Source organism: Psammomys obesus, unplaced genomic scaffold (assembly GCF_907164565.1).
Source record: "Psammomys obesus unplaced genomic scaffold, mPsaObe1.curated_primary_1811, whole genome shotgun sequence".
In the NCBI taxonomy this organism is placed as follows: domain Eukaryota; kingdom Metazoa; phylum Chordata; class Mammalia; order Rodentia; family Muridae; genus Psammomys; species Psammomys obesus.
Window position 1 is genome coordinate 4040 of NW_026594615.1, and position 19329 is coordinate 23368.

Sequence of the window (19329 nt, forward strand, 5' to 3'; positions counted from 1 at the left end):
CTGATGCTGTCACTCTGAGCACCCAGCATTTTGGGCTCTGCTTTGTCCTCTGTTGGAAGTACACTGTAGTAGTCAGCAGTTCTACTTCTGACTCCCCTTCTCCCTGAGGTGACATCTATCCAGGGACAGCTTGCCACCGGGACCACACTAAATCCAAATGGGGGAGCAGAGACTGATGCAGAAGTGCCCCTGCAGCTGCTGCCCGCTTCCTTCCACTGCCCATTGTGGCTTGCAGAGCTGCTCAACCTTGCACATTCTGTGTCTGTCAGCCTTTTCTAGGAGTTCCCCTCTTTCCCCTTGCCAAGCACACTTGGGATTTGTAACCCTGGAATGATGGAAGATGTGAAATGGGAGATTTCTGAATAGGGATCCCTGTCAAAGATGGAGGAATCTTGCCTTCTTTGTCTCTAGAGAGCAGAGTAAATGGGGAAGCATGCAGAGAGGGTTGAGGAGTGCTGACCTCTGCAGGCCTTGTGTGTCTCCTCACCCTTTGTGTCAGACTTAGTGAGGCAGAAGCAAGATGATCAATAACTGAAATGGGAGGAAGGGGAAGAAGTAGACAGAAGTAAAGAAAGTTCCAGAGGTCATGTTTCATTCTCACTGCCGCTGTGGTGGCTTTTGACAGTCAGGAAAGTGGTGGAGGCTCCTGCAGACAGCGTGCCAGAGTGCAGTCAGGCCATGCTCTCAGGCATCCTCTGGAACCCTTGGCTCTAGTCCCTTCCTGTGCCTAGGGGCACAGGCTGGATTGGATACTGGTTAACAGAAAAGAAAGGGAGACTCTCTGCCTGATGAGCAGACTCTAAGAATCTTGTGATGCACCCCAGCTCCACTTCTGAAATAATCTTGTGGTTGTTTGGTAACTGCTCCTAGTTATTAAAGGACATACATGCATGGTGAGCAGACTGGAGCCTTGTGTGTGGGTGCCAGGTGGGGGCATCCTGGATGTGCTGGCGGTATCTGCAGCTCCCTGGGGCCTCAGGGAAGAGGCAGCAGTGCTGGCCTCAGACTAGAGCAGCTCTCCTAACGCAGGTGACAGGTGTGGGAGGACGTGCTGTTTAGCATGAAGCTGCGCTTCAAGAGACCTTAGTCCTGCCTTTTCCTTTGCTTCTGAAGTGGACCCGGGCAGTCTTCAGTGTGGAAGGAAAGATCAGAATAGCTTGGCAGTGACCCGGTTACCCCCAGAATTCTTATCCCCAGAGGGCCGAGGTGCCACAAAATCAAAAGTCATGTGGTGCTTGACTCGTCCCTTGCCCTTACTCCAAAGAGCGATCAGACCGAAGCAGAGGGTCACTGAGGTGAGGAAGGGGAGAAAGCCCACTGCCAGCACCATAGCTACACCCCTGCTGTCCAGAAAGAAAGGCTCTGGGATTGCTGGCATGGTGACGTTGGGGTCAGAGAGAGTGCCATTTGGTGGTTCAACTTGGATGACTTCTAGCCAGGTCCTCAGGGAGTCATTCCCAGCGACATTACTGACTACACAGACATAGGCCCCCCTGTCCCGCAGCTGCACCGAGCGGATCTCCAGTGTACCGTCTTCCAGGACCCTTACTCTCCCAGCCCTCCCCAACCAAGCTCCATGAGGCCTCATCCAGGACACAGTGGGGGCTGGATCCCCATCTCCGGAGCAGGAGAAAACAGCATACCCACCCTCCTCTGCAATGACCCATCGAGGCCCAGACTTTCGGATCAGGGCTGGTTTGCAAGTGAAGTGGCCTGGAGGCAGGATGTCTGAAAACTCCCTTAAGCTCTTCCCTTGGACGTGCTGGGGGCCAGCACAAGCAGGGGGGGATGTGCCGAAGTCCAGGCGGCGGCGGAGGCGGAGCAGCCAGAGGAGGCGGCAGTCACAGGTGAGGGGGTTACCGGACAGCCTCAGGGTGACCAATTTGTCTGGAGAAGGGAAAGCTGTTTCCTCTAGAGTCTGAAGAGCATTGTCTGCCACATCCAGCAAGTGGAAGGCAGTCAGGCCGTGGAAGGCGTGGGCAGCGATGGAGGTGAGGCAGGCGCCTGACAGCCTGAGCTCCTGGAGCCGGACCAGGGGGCTGAGCCTTCGGGCTGGGATGGCCGAGATAGGATTCTGAGATAGATCCAAGACGCGGAGGAAGCTCAAGTGGTGTAGTGCTTGGAAGGGTACTGAGCTCAGATTGCAGTGGGTGATGGCCAGGCTGCTCAGGTTGAGCCCAACCAGGCTCCCCGGGTCCAGGGCCTCCAGAGATGGCCAGTGGTGGATCTCCAGCTCCTTTAGCTGCCTTAGCCCTCGAAGTGCCCCAGCTGGCAGCCTCTCAATATCCAGTTCTCTAAGCCTAAGACCTACCAGAGCTGGGAGCTGGGCAAGGGCTAGGCCAGGCACTGTGCTGAGGTTGCAGCGTTCCAGGGTGAGGGTACTTAGCTTGGCCAGCCCAGAGAAGGCCCCTGGAGCCACAAACACCAAGTGGTTGTCTCCAACCTCCAGCTGCTGGAGGCTGCCTAGCTCACTAAAGGCTCCATCTAGGAAGAGGACAATCTGATTGAGGCGAAGGTCCAGCAGCGTTAGGGCAGACAGGCCTGAGAAGATCCCAGCACCCACAATCCTCAACCGATTGCCCTGTAGCCTCAGGGTAAGTAGATTTTGTAGGCCATGGAAGGCCCCAGGCTCAAGGGTGGAGAGCTGGTTGTAGCTGAGGTCCAGTTCTTGGAGGTGGCCCAGTCGGGAGAGCATGCCCCGCTGAAGCCCCCACAGGCGGTTCCCACTCAAGTCCAGGAGCTCTGTGTCCAGTGGAAGCCCTCCAGGGACAGCGTCCAGTCGCCTGTGGGCACAAAGTACTGCCCGTGTCTGGGAGGTGCAGTCACACACAGTGGGGCAGCTACTGAGGCTCCCTCCAGGCAGGAGGAGCAGGAAAAGGAGTGGGGACCATGGGAGCCAAGCTTGCTTTGGAGTGGTGGCTGCATCCATCCCCTGAGGCCTGGAATAGATGATGACATGTCTTCTTTGGAAAGTGGCTTCAGAGGATGGTGACCCTGCACTCCACTGAACCACCTTAAAGGGGAGGAAAAGTGGCCTGTCTGTCTAGATCTTGCCAGCAAGTGTGGCACATACATGCCGTACCTTAACAGGAAATCTCACCTTCGTAGCCATGGATAACTGCCCATGTACTTCCTATGCACGGTCAAGCTGATTTCTGTGGTGGAAGCTGGAAGGGAAAGAATTCTGCATCTCCCTGTAATGAGCTTTCCTCCCTGTATCTATGAGACCAGGAATACCTGGGGTCCTGTCTCCCTGAGATCTGCTCTCTGCAAACTCTGCTCTGTTCTTCTCACCCAGTTCTTGTTCTTCCATATTTTGTGCCTACAGCTTTACCTCAGGCTCAGGGAGATCCTCATGTAATCTTGAGTTTCTGACCCTGCTGACTGGAGAAAGGTCATCACCTGGACCAAGTCTCCGGAAGCTAGGGGCATGCAAGCTTCAGCACTGCTTCAGTCTCTGCCCAAGGCCCGGGCTCTGGACTAGCCAATTTGGTGTCCTCAGAGTGTTTGTGTGGATGACAAGCCTGGCTGTATATTATCCATGGAACAGAGTACAGGGGCACTAGATGACGAGACTGGGAATTCCTTACAAAAGGCCCAGGGCAGCACCTCTTCCCTTAAAGATGGGGTTGTGATGTGGAAACTATTCAAAGAGTGCTCAAATTTTATATGGGGTTTTCAGCTCTGAGCTTCTCTTACATCCTTCCTTACTTGTGTTTTGATTCTCGCTTGTATGTGCTTCCGAGAGAGATCTTTCATCCCTTTCACCTGAGCTGCCCAAGAAGGCACAATAAATGATTTGTGAGCCAAGGAGCCATGGATAAAGAGGAAGAGACGGTACATGACCTGATGGGTGGGAGGAAGGGAGCCACTGGCTAGCATAGTGGACACCTGGATACAAGCAGTGCTCAGCACCCATCTATATAAAGTGGGTTTCTGGGTACCCAAAGACTGGGCAATAGCAGGAGATGGTGACCATGGTAACTGTTGAAGGCTGGACAAGGTGATAGAGATGGAGGTATCTTTAGTGTTGAGTGCCTCTGCTTGCCTTGCTAAAGCAGTAGGGACCACAAGAGAGGAGGGATATTAGAGTTAGAAAGAGATGGCAGAGGGACAGGAGCAGAAGCAAGCTGGAGGAAGCTATTGGGGGAAGCCTGCTGTTTCCCCTGGCCGCAGGTCCTGCACCTCTGGACTTTGGGGCTTCGGTTTTCTGTGCCCTGTGGAGTCAGCTTTCTTCTGCATGCCCTATTTTTCTCCCATGTGGGACACAGAGGGAACTGTGACTTCCCTTGCCTTCCTGTACTCTAGGAGAATAATTCTGGAGACTCTCCTCTAGCCACTTCAGGGGACTCCAGCAGATGGGAAACCAAAGAGAGATACCAAGTTCAATCCTCAGTATGGAGGACAGAGGGAAGAGCAGGGGTATGAGGGATGCAGAAAACTGTTGTGAAGTGACTTGGGAAGAGGAAAAGTGGCAAGAGGCAATGGCTGCTGTCTCCCTTCCTGCCCCTTTCACAGCCTAACAGGCATCGCTGGTGTGCTAAGAAGTCTCAGCCTCTCCTCTCCCTGTGCCTGTTCTGGGAAGCTACCTGACAGCTAGCTCTTCATCACTCTTGCTGCAGTTCCTGTTCATCCCTTTGCTCTGCATTAAGCAAAAGTGAGGCGCGTGAGCCAGCTCCCTCCCTTCTGCTTCCATTGAGTTTCCTCTTTGTCCCTCCTGGCCCAGTGGCTGGGGGACTTAGGGTCAACATCTTTTATTTAACCACAGTCTTTCTTCCTTTGTTATCCTCTATGGCTACAGGACTGGCCTCTGGTCACTTTACAGGAAGAGATGAATGTTACAAAGCTCTTCCCGGGGTCCGGAGTCTCAGTCATTGCTCCTCAGGGCTATGGAGCTTTCTTGTGTCTGTGTGGTAGCTACAGACCTATAGGAACACATGTCTACTTTCAAGCGCATCAGACTGAGGCAGGGGGACCTGCATGGTGAGAGAGATTTTTGGAGTATCCACACTGACTGTGGGGGAAACCTTTCTAGAAGTAGGAGTAGGAGTAGGAGTAGGAGGGGTGGTCTCCTTGGCATCTCCCTACCAGGGGTACCCAGGACATTTTAGTTTTCCAGTCACGGGATGAGTGGTTGGCTGGATGGAGGGTGCAAGCTCTCTTTCCTGCACTGGCACACTTAGCGTGGCCTTGTCTTTGAGAATGCCAGGGGAAAGGGCAGCTGAGACTTGCGCACAGAGGGCAGGGGCACTTACCGGAGTAGCTGGAGGGTGTCATCAAGTTGGGCGCTGCATCTCTCCAGGGCTGGGGCCTGTCCCATCCAAGCTGCACCTTGGCTTCTCCACCTCCCCTGTGTGTCTGACTCCCCGCTCCCCACTGCCCAGCAGCTTGCGGCATCAGCCGCCAGGCAGGACTGCTGTGGCTGCAGCTGCCTCTGCTGCTACTGCGGCCGGCTGCGCTGCCAAGACCGAGCGAGAAAAAAGAGCCAGAAAGCATTTCTCCTTTCCCCCCTTTCCCTCCTCTTCTCTCTTTTAAACCAGAATGAGTCTGCAGCAACCCTGTTGGTGCAAAATAAATAAATAAAACAACCAGGGAGGGCTGCAGCCAGCGCCACTACGGGATGACGAAAGTCGGAGGAGGAAATGAAGAGGGGACTCTGGGCTGGGGCAGGGTCTGCTACTGAGACAGCCTGGGAAGCTTGAAAGAGTTCTGACATCCTGGTTCCTCCTGGGGAGCTAGAGAGCACTCAGGACGCTGCTTCCACAGACTCTAGTCTCGTAGATACAGGCAATTCTGTTCAATCTCTGAATCTAAACGGGCCTGTGGGCATCATTTGTAGGAAGTTCTCAGTCCAGAATATCTTCCTGCAGTTCAGTTTGCCATTCTTCCTGTGCCAGTTAGGTGAGCACGAGTTTCCAAGTCTCCTGGGAGGGACTATTTACCTTGGGAGAATCTGGCGGGGGTGGTGGTGGCTAAAATTCTTATAAAACAGACGAATTGCTGACTCGACACAGGAATAAGATTGCAGAGCAAGCATGTATCCTAGGCAGTCACATCAAGTCTGCCACCGCCCTGAGTGTCTGTCCTGCACCCTTGCACAACACACATGCACAATACACTTCCAGCCTTTAAAATCATTTTATAAAGAATGGCACAAGCTGGGGTTTATGTTTACCTAGCTAAATCCTTCCCCAGGGAGGAAAAACAAATTCTCCCTCCTCCTCATCACCTGCTTACCCCTCCTAGGGGAGTCTGGCTTTTACAAAGCTGAGAGAAATTCTGAGTAAGATCATGGAGAGCAGGTCCCCGCCCTGTTCCTAGTTATGCTGGAGTCAGCAGCACACAGGCACAGAGCAGGGCATGGTCCTGCCCTCCTTCCTCACAGAGAGAGACGTGTGGAGACTAAAGTCAAGTGCGTCCTTCCAGGTGCTGCTCCTTGGATTTCCGGATGATCAGCGTCCAGTCCTCTGCTTCTCGTAGGGACAGTTTATGGGACAGAATGCAGCTGGAGCTGGGATGGTACCCTGTGTGGACTGGAACTCTTCCTTAAGGCTCTTAGGCTTCTCAGAGCTGCGACCTCAAGGAAGAGATTGTATCAGAGGAAAAGTGTTTACAGAACTTGGTTACCCCATGCAGAGGCTCTGTGTACCCCATCTGTGTGTGGATGTGACAGGGCTTCATCACTGGAGGCAGCGCCGCTGTGTGCTCCACCTGTGTGTGAATGTGTGTATCTGATTAGACTGCTAGCAAGGTTGGCTTTACAAGTGTGCACAAGAGGTTCACGCCATCGATGTTCTTGGCTACCATTGTTTTCTCTCTCCACACCCAAGCCCCATGAAACAGTCATCCTGGCCTTCATCTCCATCCCATCCTCATTCTTTACATATCCAGGTATTTTAGATCCCAGAAAAAGGGCAGGGTGGCTAACAACATTACAGAACTAAGAAGAAGAAGGAAGGCAGAAAAATCTCAAGGATCTGGATTCTTGTTATATACATACAGGTCCTTCTGGGTGCTTGCCACTAGTCTCTGAGCTAGGTCCATCTCCCCCAGCCGGAGCCCATGGGGAAATTCTATGAGGTATTCAAAGGGCAGGTGTTAGCTTTTGAGCCTAGAGTTGAGTTCATCCCGGGTACCTGGATTTATCCCTCTGTATGTTTTCAATAGGTCTTTATATCCTATCTATCCCATATCTTCCAGAAGCCAGGGTGGAACTTATGGGAAATCAAACAAAGCAAGCCTTTTCTCCATCACCTGCCACTGTTGGACTGCCAGGCAAGCCTCAGGGCAGAAAACCAGTCTTAGTATTTGCTTACTCCCAGGGATATCACCCTCCAGAGAGTGCAGAAAGGGAAAGGCTGGGAGATGGGCCAGCAGGCTGAAGGAAGTAGAAAGCTGTCCTTCCTCCAGGTCACTCGGACAGGCCCTCCGGGGACGCAACATCAGTGCTGAAGAGTTCCTTATAGAGTGGAGGGAAGGTGGCTTGGACCACGATGGGGTGGAGGTGCTGGAAGATCTGCAGCTTTTCCACATGTTGGCTGCACAGGCTCCGGAGCTTCCCTTTGGGTGGCAGCTGGGGATGGGTTAGGAGGTAATGAGGATCAGTACTTCAGTGCTTACAGAGCAAACACATCTTGCTGTTACTGAGCTAGGTGACCTCCCTGATGCTCTGTCCCAATTAACCCCACTGGAGCAGCCCATCTCACTGCTTAGATGTGTGTCTGGAAACCGAAGGTAAGTTGGAACTGGTGTGAGACAGTGACCTTTTCCTGGGTTCAGTTTTGAAAGCCACTTCTATACCCTCCGCACTATGCCTATCTTGGAACAAGGACCCTCTCGAATGATGGCAAAAATGGCTCTGCCTACCCTGAACTGACTTTGTTCCCATGGCTCTTCACCATGGTTCACGTTGTTTCCTTAGCTGGAGTATCTTCCTAACTCTCTTTCACTCTGCAAATGTTATCTCTTCTGAGAATAGCCGCCCCCGCCCCCTCCACTCCCTCACTGGGTTAAAGCCCTTCTTGTAGGCTTCCTTCTGTGTAGGACTTGCTACACTGTAGAAAAAGGATCCAGTTTGCCTTCCTGGCCCACATGTACTTAGATAAGGTCTGTCTGTCTTTTTCTTACTATGTAGTTTCTGCTCCTGTTATAATGCTGGCACGGATGCTCAACAATTGCTTGTTTGAACTAAACAGTTTCTAAGCAGGTACCCAAATGTTGCAAGTAGTAAATCAGTCCAGTCGCCTTCAGCCAAAGGAAGAAAGGAGCAGAAGCCCATGGGACAAAGAGGGAGGAACAAAGACTCCAGACACCATCTTTCCTATGCAATTTACAGCATAATAAGGCGAGACTCAAAAATGCCTCGTTGTTAAAACTTAAAAACATCTCCCCCTTCTTAGTTTAGTTACCTAGAAAGGTAACAAAGAAAAGTAGGCAGCAGGATGACTCCCTTACATCTCTTGAATTTGTTATGCTTTTTTGTTTTAGCACTTTGTGCTTGCCTGGGTTACTACAATAGTTTCTTTTTTCTTCAAAAGATATTTGTTGAGAAATTTGATAAATCTAGATGAGGCACTCATGAGCATTGATGTAACATCAGTGAATAAAAAGTGTACTTTTAGTAAGTGTGCATATTTAATATACAGTAGCCAGGGAGTCATAAACAGTTATGTGCTGCCTAGCAACTTTTTGGGGAATTGTGAACACCAAACCACACTGGTCCCATAAGGTTAAAGGGGAAGTGACAGCATAGCTGTGCTCATCTGTATAAGGCTAGCCTGTGGTGCCGCATGAGGTGAAACAATTAGTAGACACATTTCTTAGAACCCCCTCCTGTTGGTAAGCAGCATACAACTTTATCTAGTATTAAAGCAGCATGACGGATGGAGTCCTTCTCCTGTCATTTCCAATTGTTTATTCATGCCTTCATTCAGGAGACATTTTCCCTTAAACAATTGCCCAACAGGAGACAACAGCAGGTACAAGAGGCCCCGAGGGAGATGGGACCAGGCCTGGTATGTTTAAGGATTAGCAAAGAAACAGTGTGGTCAGAGTAGGGAAGACAAAAGGGTGGTGCAAAGTCAGGTGAGGGAGAGGACAGGGTCCATCATGGTCCAGCTGACTATAACACAGACTCCAGAGTTGAATTTTGGCAACCATGGGAGGCTGGAGAACAGAAGAGGCAGGCGATAGGCTTGTCTGCTTAAAATGGCCAGGGTGGATACTGGGTGAGAGCTGTGTGGCCCTCATATGGCAGACAAAGATGGAGTGGAAAGTTGAGTTAGGAGTTTAATAATCCAGTTGTGGCCAATAGTTGGGGAGTATATCATGGAAGCTGTGATGTATTTTGAAAGTGGATCCTGCTGGGCATGGTGGTACATGTCTGTGATCTCGGCACTCTCGGAGGTAGAGGCAGTAGGATTATGAGTTCAAGGCCAGCCTTGGCTCCATGAGACCATGCCTCAAAAAATAATACAAAACACACCAAAGTGAATCCAAGCACATTTGCATTCCCAGTCTCTGTCTCTCCCTCTTCAAATCCATTTTGTTGCAGATTCAAGTTTACGTTCCTCAGGGAGAGACTGAGGTAATTTCTATATCTCAGTTCTAGTGTGAGGATTGTGTGTAACAAGGACCTAAGCAAATGATTGCATAGATGGATCCTTTACACAATAAGTTTGGACAATAACTTCCCTAGGGACAGCTCTGAAGACAGCATTGCTCTAGTCTTTGGGGCTCCCCATTGCCTAGAAGCAAAGCTTTCACTCTTCCTATGGCACTGGAAGTTTCCCTGCTGCTGTTCCTCTAACAGTTTTAGGCCTACCTCCTTCTTCACTGGTCTACCCTAGCTTCTGACCTCACATTTACAAAAGTGCCATGAGGGCTGAGGAGACAGCCCAGTCAATAAAGTGCTGGCCTTCAAGCATAAGGACCTGAATGCAGATTCCAGAACCCATTTAAAGAAAATCAGGTGAAAGCTGGGCATGATGGCCCAAGACTTTGATTCCAGTACTTGGGAGGCAGAGGCAGGCCTCTCCTTGAGTTCAAGGTCAGTCAAACAGAAAAACCCTTTCTCAGAAAAAGAAAACAAAACAAAAACCAAAAAAAAGGGAAAAAGAAAGAGAGAGAGACACAGAGAGAGGAAGAGAGGGAGAGAGAGAGAAAGAGAAAGCCTGGTAAGATAGTATATGTTTATAATCTCAACATTTGAGATGTGAAGACAGGCAAATCTCTGGGGGCTCTTAGTAGTCCTGGGTTAATCACAGGCCATGCCAGTGTGAGACCCTGTCTCAAAATGAATTAATGAGTGAATGAAAAATATAAAAAGGTGGCACCACCAAAGGAATGATACCTGAGGTTATCTGACCTCTTCTGCATATGTACCCACATGTACATGACCACGCGTGCGCGTGCACACACACACACACACACACAGACACACACACACACACACACACACACACACACACACACACACGTGCCAAAAGCTATCTTCCCTCTATGTACTATTGGCTTCCTTAGAGTTCCATTAATTCCATTCCCTAAACCTGGATCCCTGCTCTGCCTCATGAATGTTTGTTAAAACCTGTATTTTTCATGGCCGCATTTTCTCACTTCACATCTTTTAAAGGAAGCCTTTACATTTTACTCCCTGTACCCTCAAAATTTTGAGAATTTTTACATTTCTTATTTGTGTGTGTGCTTGTGTGCACACACTCATGTATGGAGGTCAAAGGTCAACTTGCAGGACTTAGATTTTTGCTTTCATCCTGTGGATCTCAGGGATGAAACTCAGGTCGTCATGCTATTCTTTGCGGCAAGTGCCTTTACACACTGAGCCATCTCACCAGTTCCTTAAATTACCTTGAACCCCTGTCTACACCATCATAAATATTTTTCCAAAACCACCCCCCAGTTTTTAGAGGGGGGTTTCATGTAGCTCAGGCTGGAGCTGAGGATGACCTTGAACTCTGTTCCTCTTGCTTCCTTCTGCCTCTTGAGTTCTGGTATTACAGGTACACACCACCATGCCGTGCTTCCAAGAGCTTTTATAATAATAAATCAGGGGCCCCAAGAATATTGTCAAAAGAACATTGGGATTAAGACTTGTGTTATCAATTAATACCTGTAGCTGAAATCACTTTATTGCTACAGGAAGATTTTAACGACTGTCCTATTATAACTGGGTTGCCATAAGGATAAGAGACATACCATCCAAAGCACTTTGTTAATCTCAAAGTTAAAATAGTAAAGTATCATGCATCCTACTCCATGTTAGCATTATATTAGAAGATACGCAAGTCTCTTTATACCAGATTAAAATATCTTATTGGGGACAAGAACTGCATCTCTGTATCTTTCCACAGTGCCTTGTGTAAGCAGGTGCTGGGTAGGTGTCAGCTCTATTAAGCTGAATTGTCCCCTGGCGGTCCCTTACAACTGCAGGCTAACTTCCCATCTCTCCGTACATGGAAACAGATGCTCCGGCAGCCCCACTGCTGCTGCAGACGCTGACACAGCACAGCGCGGCAGTACTCCCTCCTCTGCTCCTGAAGACCCTGGTCCTCAAGTCACAGAACTGGCAGTGGGTCTAGTCTTTGTGCCCTGTGGACTGCTCCTACCTTGGCTAGGAGGCCTTGGCGATGAGTCTTGCAGAGGTGGTGATGGAAGGCCAGCTCCAGATTGTATTGCAGATGCTCCACTCTCCTTTTCTCTTGGAGCCCAGGACGGTCTGAAGGAAGGGATGTGACAAGAGTGAACCAGAAACAACACAGACAGTTGTGCCCAGCAAAATGGTGTTATGTATCTTTTTGGAGAGGGTCTCTCAGCTGAGTGACTGTGTGTATGTGTGTGTATTCACGCAAGTGAATACACTTGTGTGTATTCACACACACACACACACACACACACACACACACACACACGTGCACAAGTTGGTTTGATAACAGCAAGCTATGGGACTCCGGGCCTGTCTGGATAACTACTAGGGAAACCAGACAGAGATGAAAGGGTGAGGATTGTTAACCTCCTAAGTCCAAGGTTACCTTGTCCCTGGTCACCTGGTCTTTCACATAGCTCATTCAATGTCAGGCAGTAGATTTCTGTCATGGATGTAAAATGTTGGAAGAGAGCATCCCCATTCCAACAAGAGTGGCTAAGTAACAGACCTAGAGCAGCAGACCCACCTCCCTAGGTCCTCTGGATATTGTGTTCAGTGGGCTTGGCCCAGCCACTCTAGTCCAGTGGAGGTGACACCCAGAACCCTACCACTGCTGCAGGCATCCTGTCTCTAATGATATCACACCAATTCCCCATCTTAATGGCTCAATCTGGAGGTGGTTATTAAGATTTTAGGTGCAGCCTGGGTGAGTTAAACAGAATCTGGAAGTGGGACCCAGACACTCAATCAGTTTCTGTTGTTGTTGTTGTTGTTTTGTTTTGTTTTTTGAGACAGTGTTCACTGTGTAGTCCTGGCTCCCAGGATGGCCTTGAACTCAGAGATCCACCTGCCTCTGCTTCCCGAGTGCTGGATCAAAGGCATGTGCCACCATGCCCTCTCCGCTACTCAATCAGTTCTTAAAGCTCCCCAGGTGATTCCAGAGGAGTTGCTGCTATATACTGACCAATAGGTTAACATCTGTTGGGAAAGTGGCTCATTTTCTTCCAACCTCCCTTCTCCCTGCTGCCCCACTGTGTGCTGCCCTTGCCCTGTGTTAAGGTTCATCTGGATACTTTATTGAGCAGAGCTCATTTTGCTATTTCAAGCAACTTCCCAGACCTAGCCACTTCTGAAGGCCTCCATTAGCGGCTGTCCCAGCCACCAGAGCGCCCTTTCCCATGCGCAGCCACACTTACTGGCATTGATGAGAACCAGGGCCGTGTAGAGGGCAATCTCATCCTCAGTAAAACATAGGGTACTGAGTAACTGGGAAAAGTCGAATATGGAGCTGATGAGCTCACTGCAGCCTGCCGGGGTGGAATTGAAGAGATTAAGCACGGTAGCTGGTCCCCAAGGACACCACCCTTCGGGTGTTTAGAGCCAGGGGACCATCAACCCTGTATAGATGCTTTAGGTAGGCTTGGCACCAGAAACTTCTCATTTACCCCTGTCCCTCACCCAAGGCTCGGAACAGCTCCACGCCACCATATTTGCCTTCAAAAAAGACCGTATGATTGTTGGCATTGTAGGCCCGGCACATTCTGACCAGCACGACTTCCATTGCTCCTGGATAAGGGGAGAGATGAGTGGGCAGTGTCAGGCAGAGGTAGGGACTCACTTCCTCCGTGTCCTGGCTTCCTTAGGCCACCTCCCTCCACTTGGTCCTGGCTCTGCCTCCCAGGCTTGCTTTGCATCTATCCCCAGCCCTTGCTCTTCCCACCCCATCCCCAGGCCTGTTCACCCCAGGGCACCTGCTTTCAGTAGTATGATCTGGTCATTCTGGCAGAGCTCCATGAAGCCCGAGAGCCGCTTGGCAAACTCCACCACGTATTGAATGGCCTCAGTGAGGTGGTGGGCACAGCGCTCCCACATCTCCCACATCGACTGCAGGGACAGAGGAGGAGACCTGTGATCCTCCCAAGTCCCTGCACCCCGCAAACTGGGTGTGTGAATTCTACATTTCCATGTTTCTAACACTGAAGCCTATTAGCACAAATGTACTCAGGGTCAATTCCTGTCAGTGGGTTCCACCTCCTGATCCCCCCCCCCCCCCCCCCCCTCAGCATAAGAAAACCTGGAGAAATACACAAGAGATGAAAACAACTTATTTCTTAACTCCAAGCTCCCTTTTCCCTGATAACCTTGTCTCTCAAGAAACCCATTCAGTGCTAGATTTTAGGATTCTGCTATGGGAGAGAAAAAGTTGCTAGAGAAATTCCCAGACTCCTACAGAGTGGCTCCAGATAGGAGGTGATGGCTTTCCAGTGATAGCTGCTGTGAAGAAAGGGAAACCGAACAAGATACAGTTTCACCTGGAAACAATGTACACATTGTTATTGCTGCTCCCCCTGAAGAAGGTCTCAGTAACTGAGAGAGGCAAATGTGAAGTGCCAGCAGATTTCAGAGCAGCTGCCATTGTCAGAGTGTGACAGAAGGGACGGCAGACACTGTAGAGCCCTCAGGTTTGAACTTGACTTTGGCTCTATCACTTTGTGATCCTGAGTACCTCTACCTCAGTGTAAACACTATTCTCTGAGGCCAGTTGTTAGAAGGGCTGAGGATGATCTCACAGGTATGCCTAACCTTTGGCATTGTGATATGATATGGTAATCTATAAAATTTATGCCTGGGAATCAAGTTTTGTTTGTTTGTTGTTTTCAATATCATGTTTTAAAGCTGGGTGTGGAGAACACACCTTTAGTGCCAGCACTTGGGAGGCAGAGATAGGTAGATCTCTGAGTTTGAGGCCAGCCTGGTCCATAGAGTGAGTTCCAGGATAGCCAGGGATACACAGAGAAACCCTGTCTCTAAAACAAAACAAAACAAACTAACTAACAAAAACCCCTCATGATTTTGCATTGGGCCACATTCCTTACTATCTTTAGTCAGTGTTAGCTCACAGGCTGCAGGTTGGAGATCTATCATCAAAGCTTCAATTACAATTTCTGACGCGAAAGGGCATCCAACAAATGGCCCTTGGTACTGATTGGTGTCAGTTACTAACAGGGGTAAAAGGCAGTGTAAAAGGCAGCGTGGTGGGGTGGGAGGGGAGGCAGGTCGCCAGCTAGGTAAAAATTCAATAAGCAGGAGCTATGAAAACACTCATTTAGCTGCTAGGACATAGACAGACACATCTATTGACCAACCCGTTCATGATACCCTCTCTACCCCTATACCTGTGTGAGTGGCCATCTCTGGGCTCTTCCAGTGGAGTGATCCCCTCCCTTCCCTCATGTCTCTTGCCCTCACCTTTCTCTGGTAGCTAGTCACCTCCTCCCTTGAGAAGAGGTTGGTACGCTGTCGTAGGAGGTCCTCCAATCGCAGCTGGCACGTCTCTCGATAGGACTTGCAGACATTCTGTACCAGGTACTCTGGGGCCAGAAGAGGAAGATGCAGCTAGATCTCAGTGGGTTCTCACCCTGACTTTCATAAAGGGGCCCCCTGCTTGGCCTACCCTGCTCAGCTTCCTCTCTTTGGTTCTTGGCCTAGTATCTCCCAATTCCTTAGGACTGATGTTTGGTTACGAGGGATGCTGGGGAATTCTTCCCTCATTTTCCCCACCCTCACCCTTCCCAGGTGCTCACCTATGTCTGTCAGAGAGGTATACGGTGCCTCTGGGGCAGAGCAGAAACTGGGACTGCAGTGGCTGTCTGGACCCTGTTCTGGTTCCCCAAGCTTAGGATGCCTGGATTCCTCAAAACGAATTCCACGTCTTCCAGGAGTAAGCTGTCTGTCTGTGCTATAGATGCCATCTCTGCCTTCAGCTTTGCCTCGCTCTGGACTGTACTCAAGGTGGCAGGAGGCCCCTTGAACCTCTGTTTTGGCCAAGGTGTTGGAATATGGTGGCCCAGAGCCCGAGGCTCTCAGTAGGCCAGGGGGACAAGCAGAGGCCTCAGGCAGGTCAGGTGAAGCACCCAGTGGTAGCTGCCCATCCGGGAGCCCTAAAGTGTACGTAAGTGTATCTGCTCCATGACCCCCTACTTGAGGAGTCTTGGCCGCTTGTTCCTGTTGTTGCTGCTGCTGCTGCTGTTGCAGTTGTTTTTGCACTTCTGCATGCAGACTGTCCCTCTGCTTCTTGGACATTCGGCCGAACTTGACAGCTGAAGAAAGTTCAGGGATCAGTACAGAAGGCAAGAGAACACAGCACAGGCCGGGTCAACAGGCACACAAATCAGACCCCAAACTCTATTTCTCCAGCTTCATGTATGAACTTTACTTTTGGGAGCTTAAGCTCCAGGCTCCTCCTGTGCTTGGTTCTGTTCCCTTTAGGATTGGTCTCACTGGCATTTCCATCTCCTAGCAAAGTCTTTTCAGTTCTAAACTATAAGCCAATAGTGACAGAACTCAAGCAAAGAGCTTGGGCCGGGGATTCTAGTCTCCTGAGACTAGGCTGAGGTGGGGGTCGAATAGGGGACCTTAGGCTGTATTGGGGTCAGCTTGCCTGTCTGGGAGGGCTAGAGGAAGAGAAGGGCTGCGAACACAGGTTTCCCTGTGGTCAGGCCTGCAGGCTCCCTGGTGACCTAGATACTCACCACAGCCCAACCCAGGCTCCGTGGCTTGTTTCTGAACATCCTCTTCTGCTCTCTCTTTCCTGCCCTTTCGCTCCCCCAACCCCTCCCAGGTGTGGGGGCACAGCCCTTCGCCCCGCCTGCCCCTTTGCACCCCTGCATGTTTCCTTTCGCTTTGTTATTTTGAGCACTGAAAAGTGCTGACAGGATCCTTCTGGCTCCTCCTCACCTCATGCCCCCCACTCCACCCAGGGCTCCTTCTGTGGTGAAGATGGTGGGTGAGGAGGGTGGATAAGGCCCTAGGAACACCACACTCTATCCCCACCTTCTGGATCATTCTCAGGCCAACTCTGATGGCGTTCCTAGCTACAATCCCATGTCCGAGGATGGTCACACAGGGCTTGAGAGGGAGATGGAGCTGAACTCGGGTGACAGGGAAGGAGGTAACAACGTGGGGACTAGATGGGAACTAGGCCAGGAGAAGGCAGGATGAAGAGAATTCATTGGAGGAAGAAGAGACAAGAGTGACAGGATGTTGGGAAGGGTTTTCTGGAGCAGAGCCTGGAGTTGAGACTCTGAGGGACCTGGAGACCCTCAACAATGGTGGGACAAAGGGCTGTGGTGGAAGAACGGCGAGAGGCCCCTGGTAGGGGGTTTTTGCAGGCCAGCTCTGTCTGGCGAGAGCCGGGATGGCTCTAGAGGGACAGGGACTCTTGGGGGGGGGGACATCCTCACCGTCTCGGGACATGCCCAAAGCCAGGCACTTCTGCAGGCGGCAGTGCTGGCATCGGTTGCGGCTGTTTCGGTCGATGGGGCAGTTCTGCTGACGGGTACAGGAGTAGGCCACATTACATTGCTGGCTACGACGGAAGAAGCCCTGGGGAGGAGAGACTGTTTGTGGCCACCCAGGCTGAGCTCAAGGTGGTCCCCAGGACCTCCAATCCATGTGCACTGGTCTCAGGACTTTCTACACCTGGAAAGGCACCAAAGTCCCAGAACCTCCACCATATAACTGTGACTGACCCTGTGGTCACTTTCCCACATCTAGACTAGATCCTCCTCCTCCGTCCTGTCCATGACCCAAGGGACCATGAAACAGAGACCACTGAAACAGCCAAGTGTGTGTCTGCAGACGAATGCCTTCAACTCACCTTGCACCCCTCACAGGTGATAACCCCATAGTGGATTCCTGATGACTTGTCCCCACAGATCTTGCAAGGGATCACTTCAATTTGTGCTGAACGGGAGAAAGAGAAGTTAGCTCAGAATATTGTTCTGGATTCCACTACTATGAACCTGGGCTGCAGACACAGGGGCGTGGTGCTCCCACCACTTCTTCAGTGAGCTCCAACATGCCCTCTTGCATTATGGAAGGGGAAGTAAATCGATAAATGTTTTTCAGCGAAGGGTCTGAGGAGGCTGCACTTTGTTCATGAAGCAGCTGGGAGTTGTATCAAGCTTTTGTGAAGACAGAAAGCAGCTGCAAAGAGGCCACCTGCTCAGCCCTTCACATCTCCAGTGCCCCCTCTCATCCTGTGCAGGGCCAGAGGAGTCCTCACTGCTTCATAACACCTGCTTCCTTCCCCAGGGGCTTCCTTTGTGCCTCCTGCCCCCCACTGAGGTTTGGATCCCATGAACAGAGTATGGGGCATGCCAGGAAGATGAGGTACAGCAAGCCAGTGGACACTAGACAGAGATGTCAGTCACTCCTGGAAGAGAAAGAAGGCCACACAGGGTCAGGAACTGAGGGAGACCAGTACAGTGGGATACAGTCAGGCTAGGAAGAAACAGAGATGGAGCCTGGAGAACGGCTCCACCCCGCTTTGCTGTCTGTCCAAGAGCCCACACAGACTCTTGGCCCCAGAACCAAATACAAAGTAGTTCTCTGTGTATAAGCGAGTAAGAGGATATACAAAAATATCTGTGTCCATTAGTGTGAGCACAGAGCACAACTGTTAAAACTGGCTGAGATTAAAGCCTACCCCATTCACCTGTTCCCTCCATAAAAGAACTAGTTGGCTCAGGCTCAAAAAGCTAGTTTGCTTGAGTGCCAGGTCTACAACCCCAGTGTCCTGACTGGTCCATTATGTGTTCTGTGCAGAGCCTTTTGACATGTTTGGAGGCATGTGTGTGTGTGTGTGTGTGTGTGTGTGTGTGTGTGTGTGTGTTTACAGACAAAAAGTGTAAGTGGATTGTTAGGCATGATGCCACATACTTTTAATCCCAGTTCTAGGGAGGCAGAGGCAGGTAGATTACTGAGTTCACGGCTGGCCTGGTCTACAGATAAAGATCCAGGCTAGCCAAGGCTACATAGTGAGATCCTGTCTCAAGAAAAAAAAACTTGTGGCCAGTGGATTGATGGCACATTTGCACATTTGTTGAGTAGAGCTTGCTTCTTGGCCATTAAAGCCCAAGTTTTTCAACAGGTGGTGGTGGTGCAAGCCTTTCATCCTAGCACTCAGAAGGCAGAAGCAGGTGGATCTCGGTGACTTTGAGGCTAGCCTGGTCTACAGACTGAGTTCCAGGACAGCCAGGGCTATGCAAAGAAGCCATGTCTTGAAAAACCAAGATGAAACAAACAAAAAACCAAAGTTTTTGCTTCCACTGAACTCATGATAAGGCTGCCTGATCATTCTCTGCTGTGGCTGCTGCTGGTCCTGGGTTGATTTCCTTTCTTCTGTCTCATCCCTGTCGGCTTTCTGCAGCATTTCAAGGGGCATCAAGAGGCCTTCTTCCAGTCCTTCCTTAAAAGGGAACAAGATGAGCCAGGTAAGGTGGCTCACACCTTTAAGCTCAGTATTCAGAAGGCAGAGACAGGTGGATGCCTAGGAGTGTGAGCCAGCTTGGTTTACAGAGTGAGTTCCAGGACTGCTACACAGAGAAACCCTGTCTTGAAAAACCAAACAAACAAACAAAAATAAAAAAAAAAAAAAAAAAGAAAAAGAAAACTGGAAGGCCTGGGGACTTAGCTCTGTAGTAGAGCAGTATGCATGAAGCCCTAGGTTCAATCTGCAGCTCTTGAGGATATGGGGAGAGAAGGAACAGCAAACAGCTCGGTGAAGCTTACAGTCCCATCCGATCCAGATATTTTCAGCAGCACATCTAAAAACTCCTGTGTGTGTGTGTGTGTGTGTGTGTGTGTGTGTGTGGTGTATGTGTGTG

General features: G+C 50.4%; 2 protein-coding genes across 3 annotated transcripts; both read right to left on the reverse strand.

Annotated features, from left to right (window-relative positions):
• Positions 1–1147: 1147 nt before the first annotated feature.
• On the reverse strand, positions 1148–5320 carry Lingo4 (leucine rich repeat and Ig domain containing 4). Its single transcript, XM_055619114.1, has 2 exons — positions 5256–5320; positions 1148–2939 (listed from the first exon to the last, which is right to left on the reverse strand). Exons 1-2 carry the CDS (start codon positions 5318–5320, stop codon positions 1148–1150), a joined length of 1857 nt encoding a protein of 618 aa, XP_055475089.1.
• A 799-nt stretch (positions 5321–6119) lies between these two features.
• On the reverse strand, positions 6120–17404 carry Rorc (RAR related orphan receptor C; the record flags this gene model as incomplete). 2 transcript variants are annotated; one of them, XM_055619115.1, is given in 9 exon segments in its annotated part: positions 6120–7573; positions 11622–11731; positions 12856–12966; positions 13118–13225; positions 13411–13543; positions 14909–15030; positions 15244–15759; positions 16903–17044; positions 17319–17404. In XM_055619115.1, coding segments are annotated over 9 exon segments (1490 nt in total), but the record flags the coding sequence as incomplete, so codon positions are not given.
• Positions 17405–19329: the final 1925 nt, after the last annotated feature.

Coding starts and splice junctions, on each gene's coding strand:
- Lingo4 (XM_055619114.1), bottom strand. CDS start 5,320: ATGGGACAGGCCCCAGCCCTGGAGAGATGCAGCGCCCAACTTGATGAC. Junction 2,940..5,255: donor GACACCCTCCAGCTACTCCG/GTAAGTGCCCCT, acceptor CATCTATTCCAG/GCCTCAGGGGATGGATGCAG.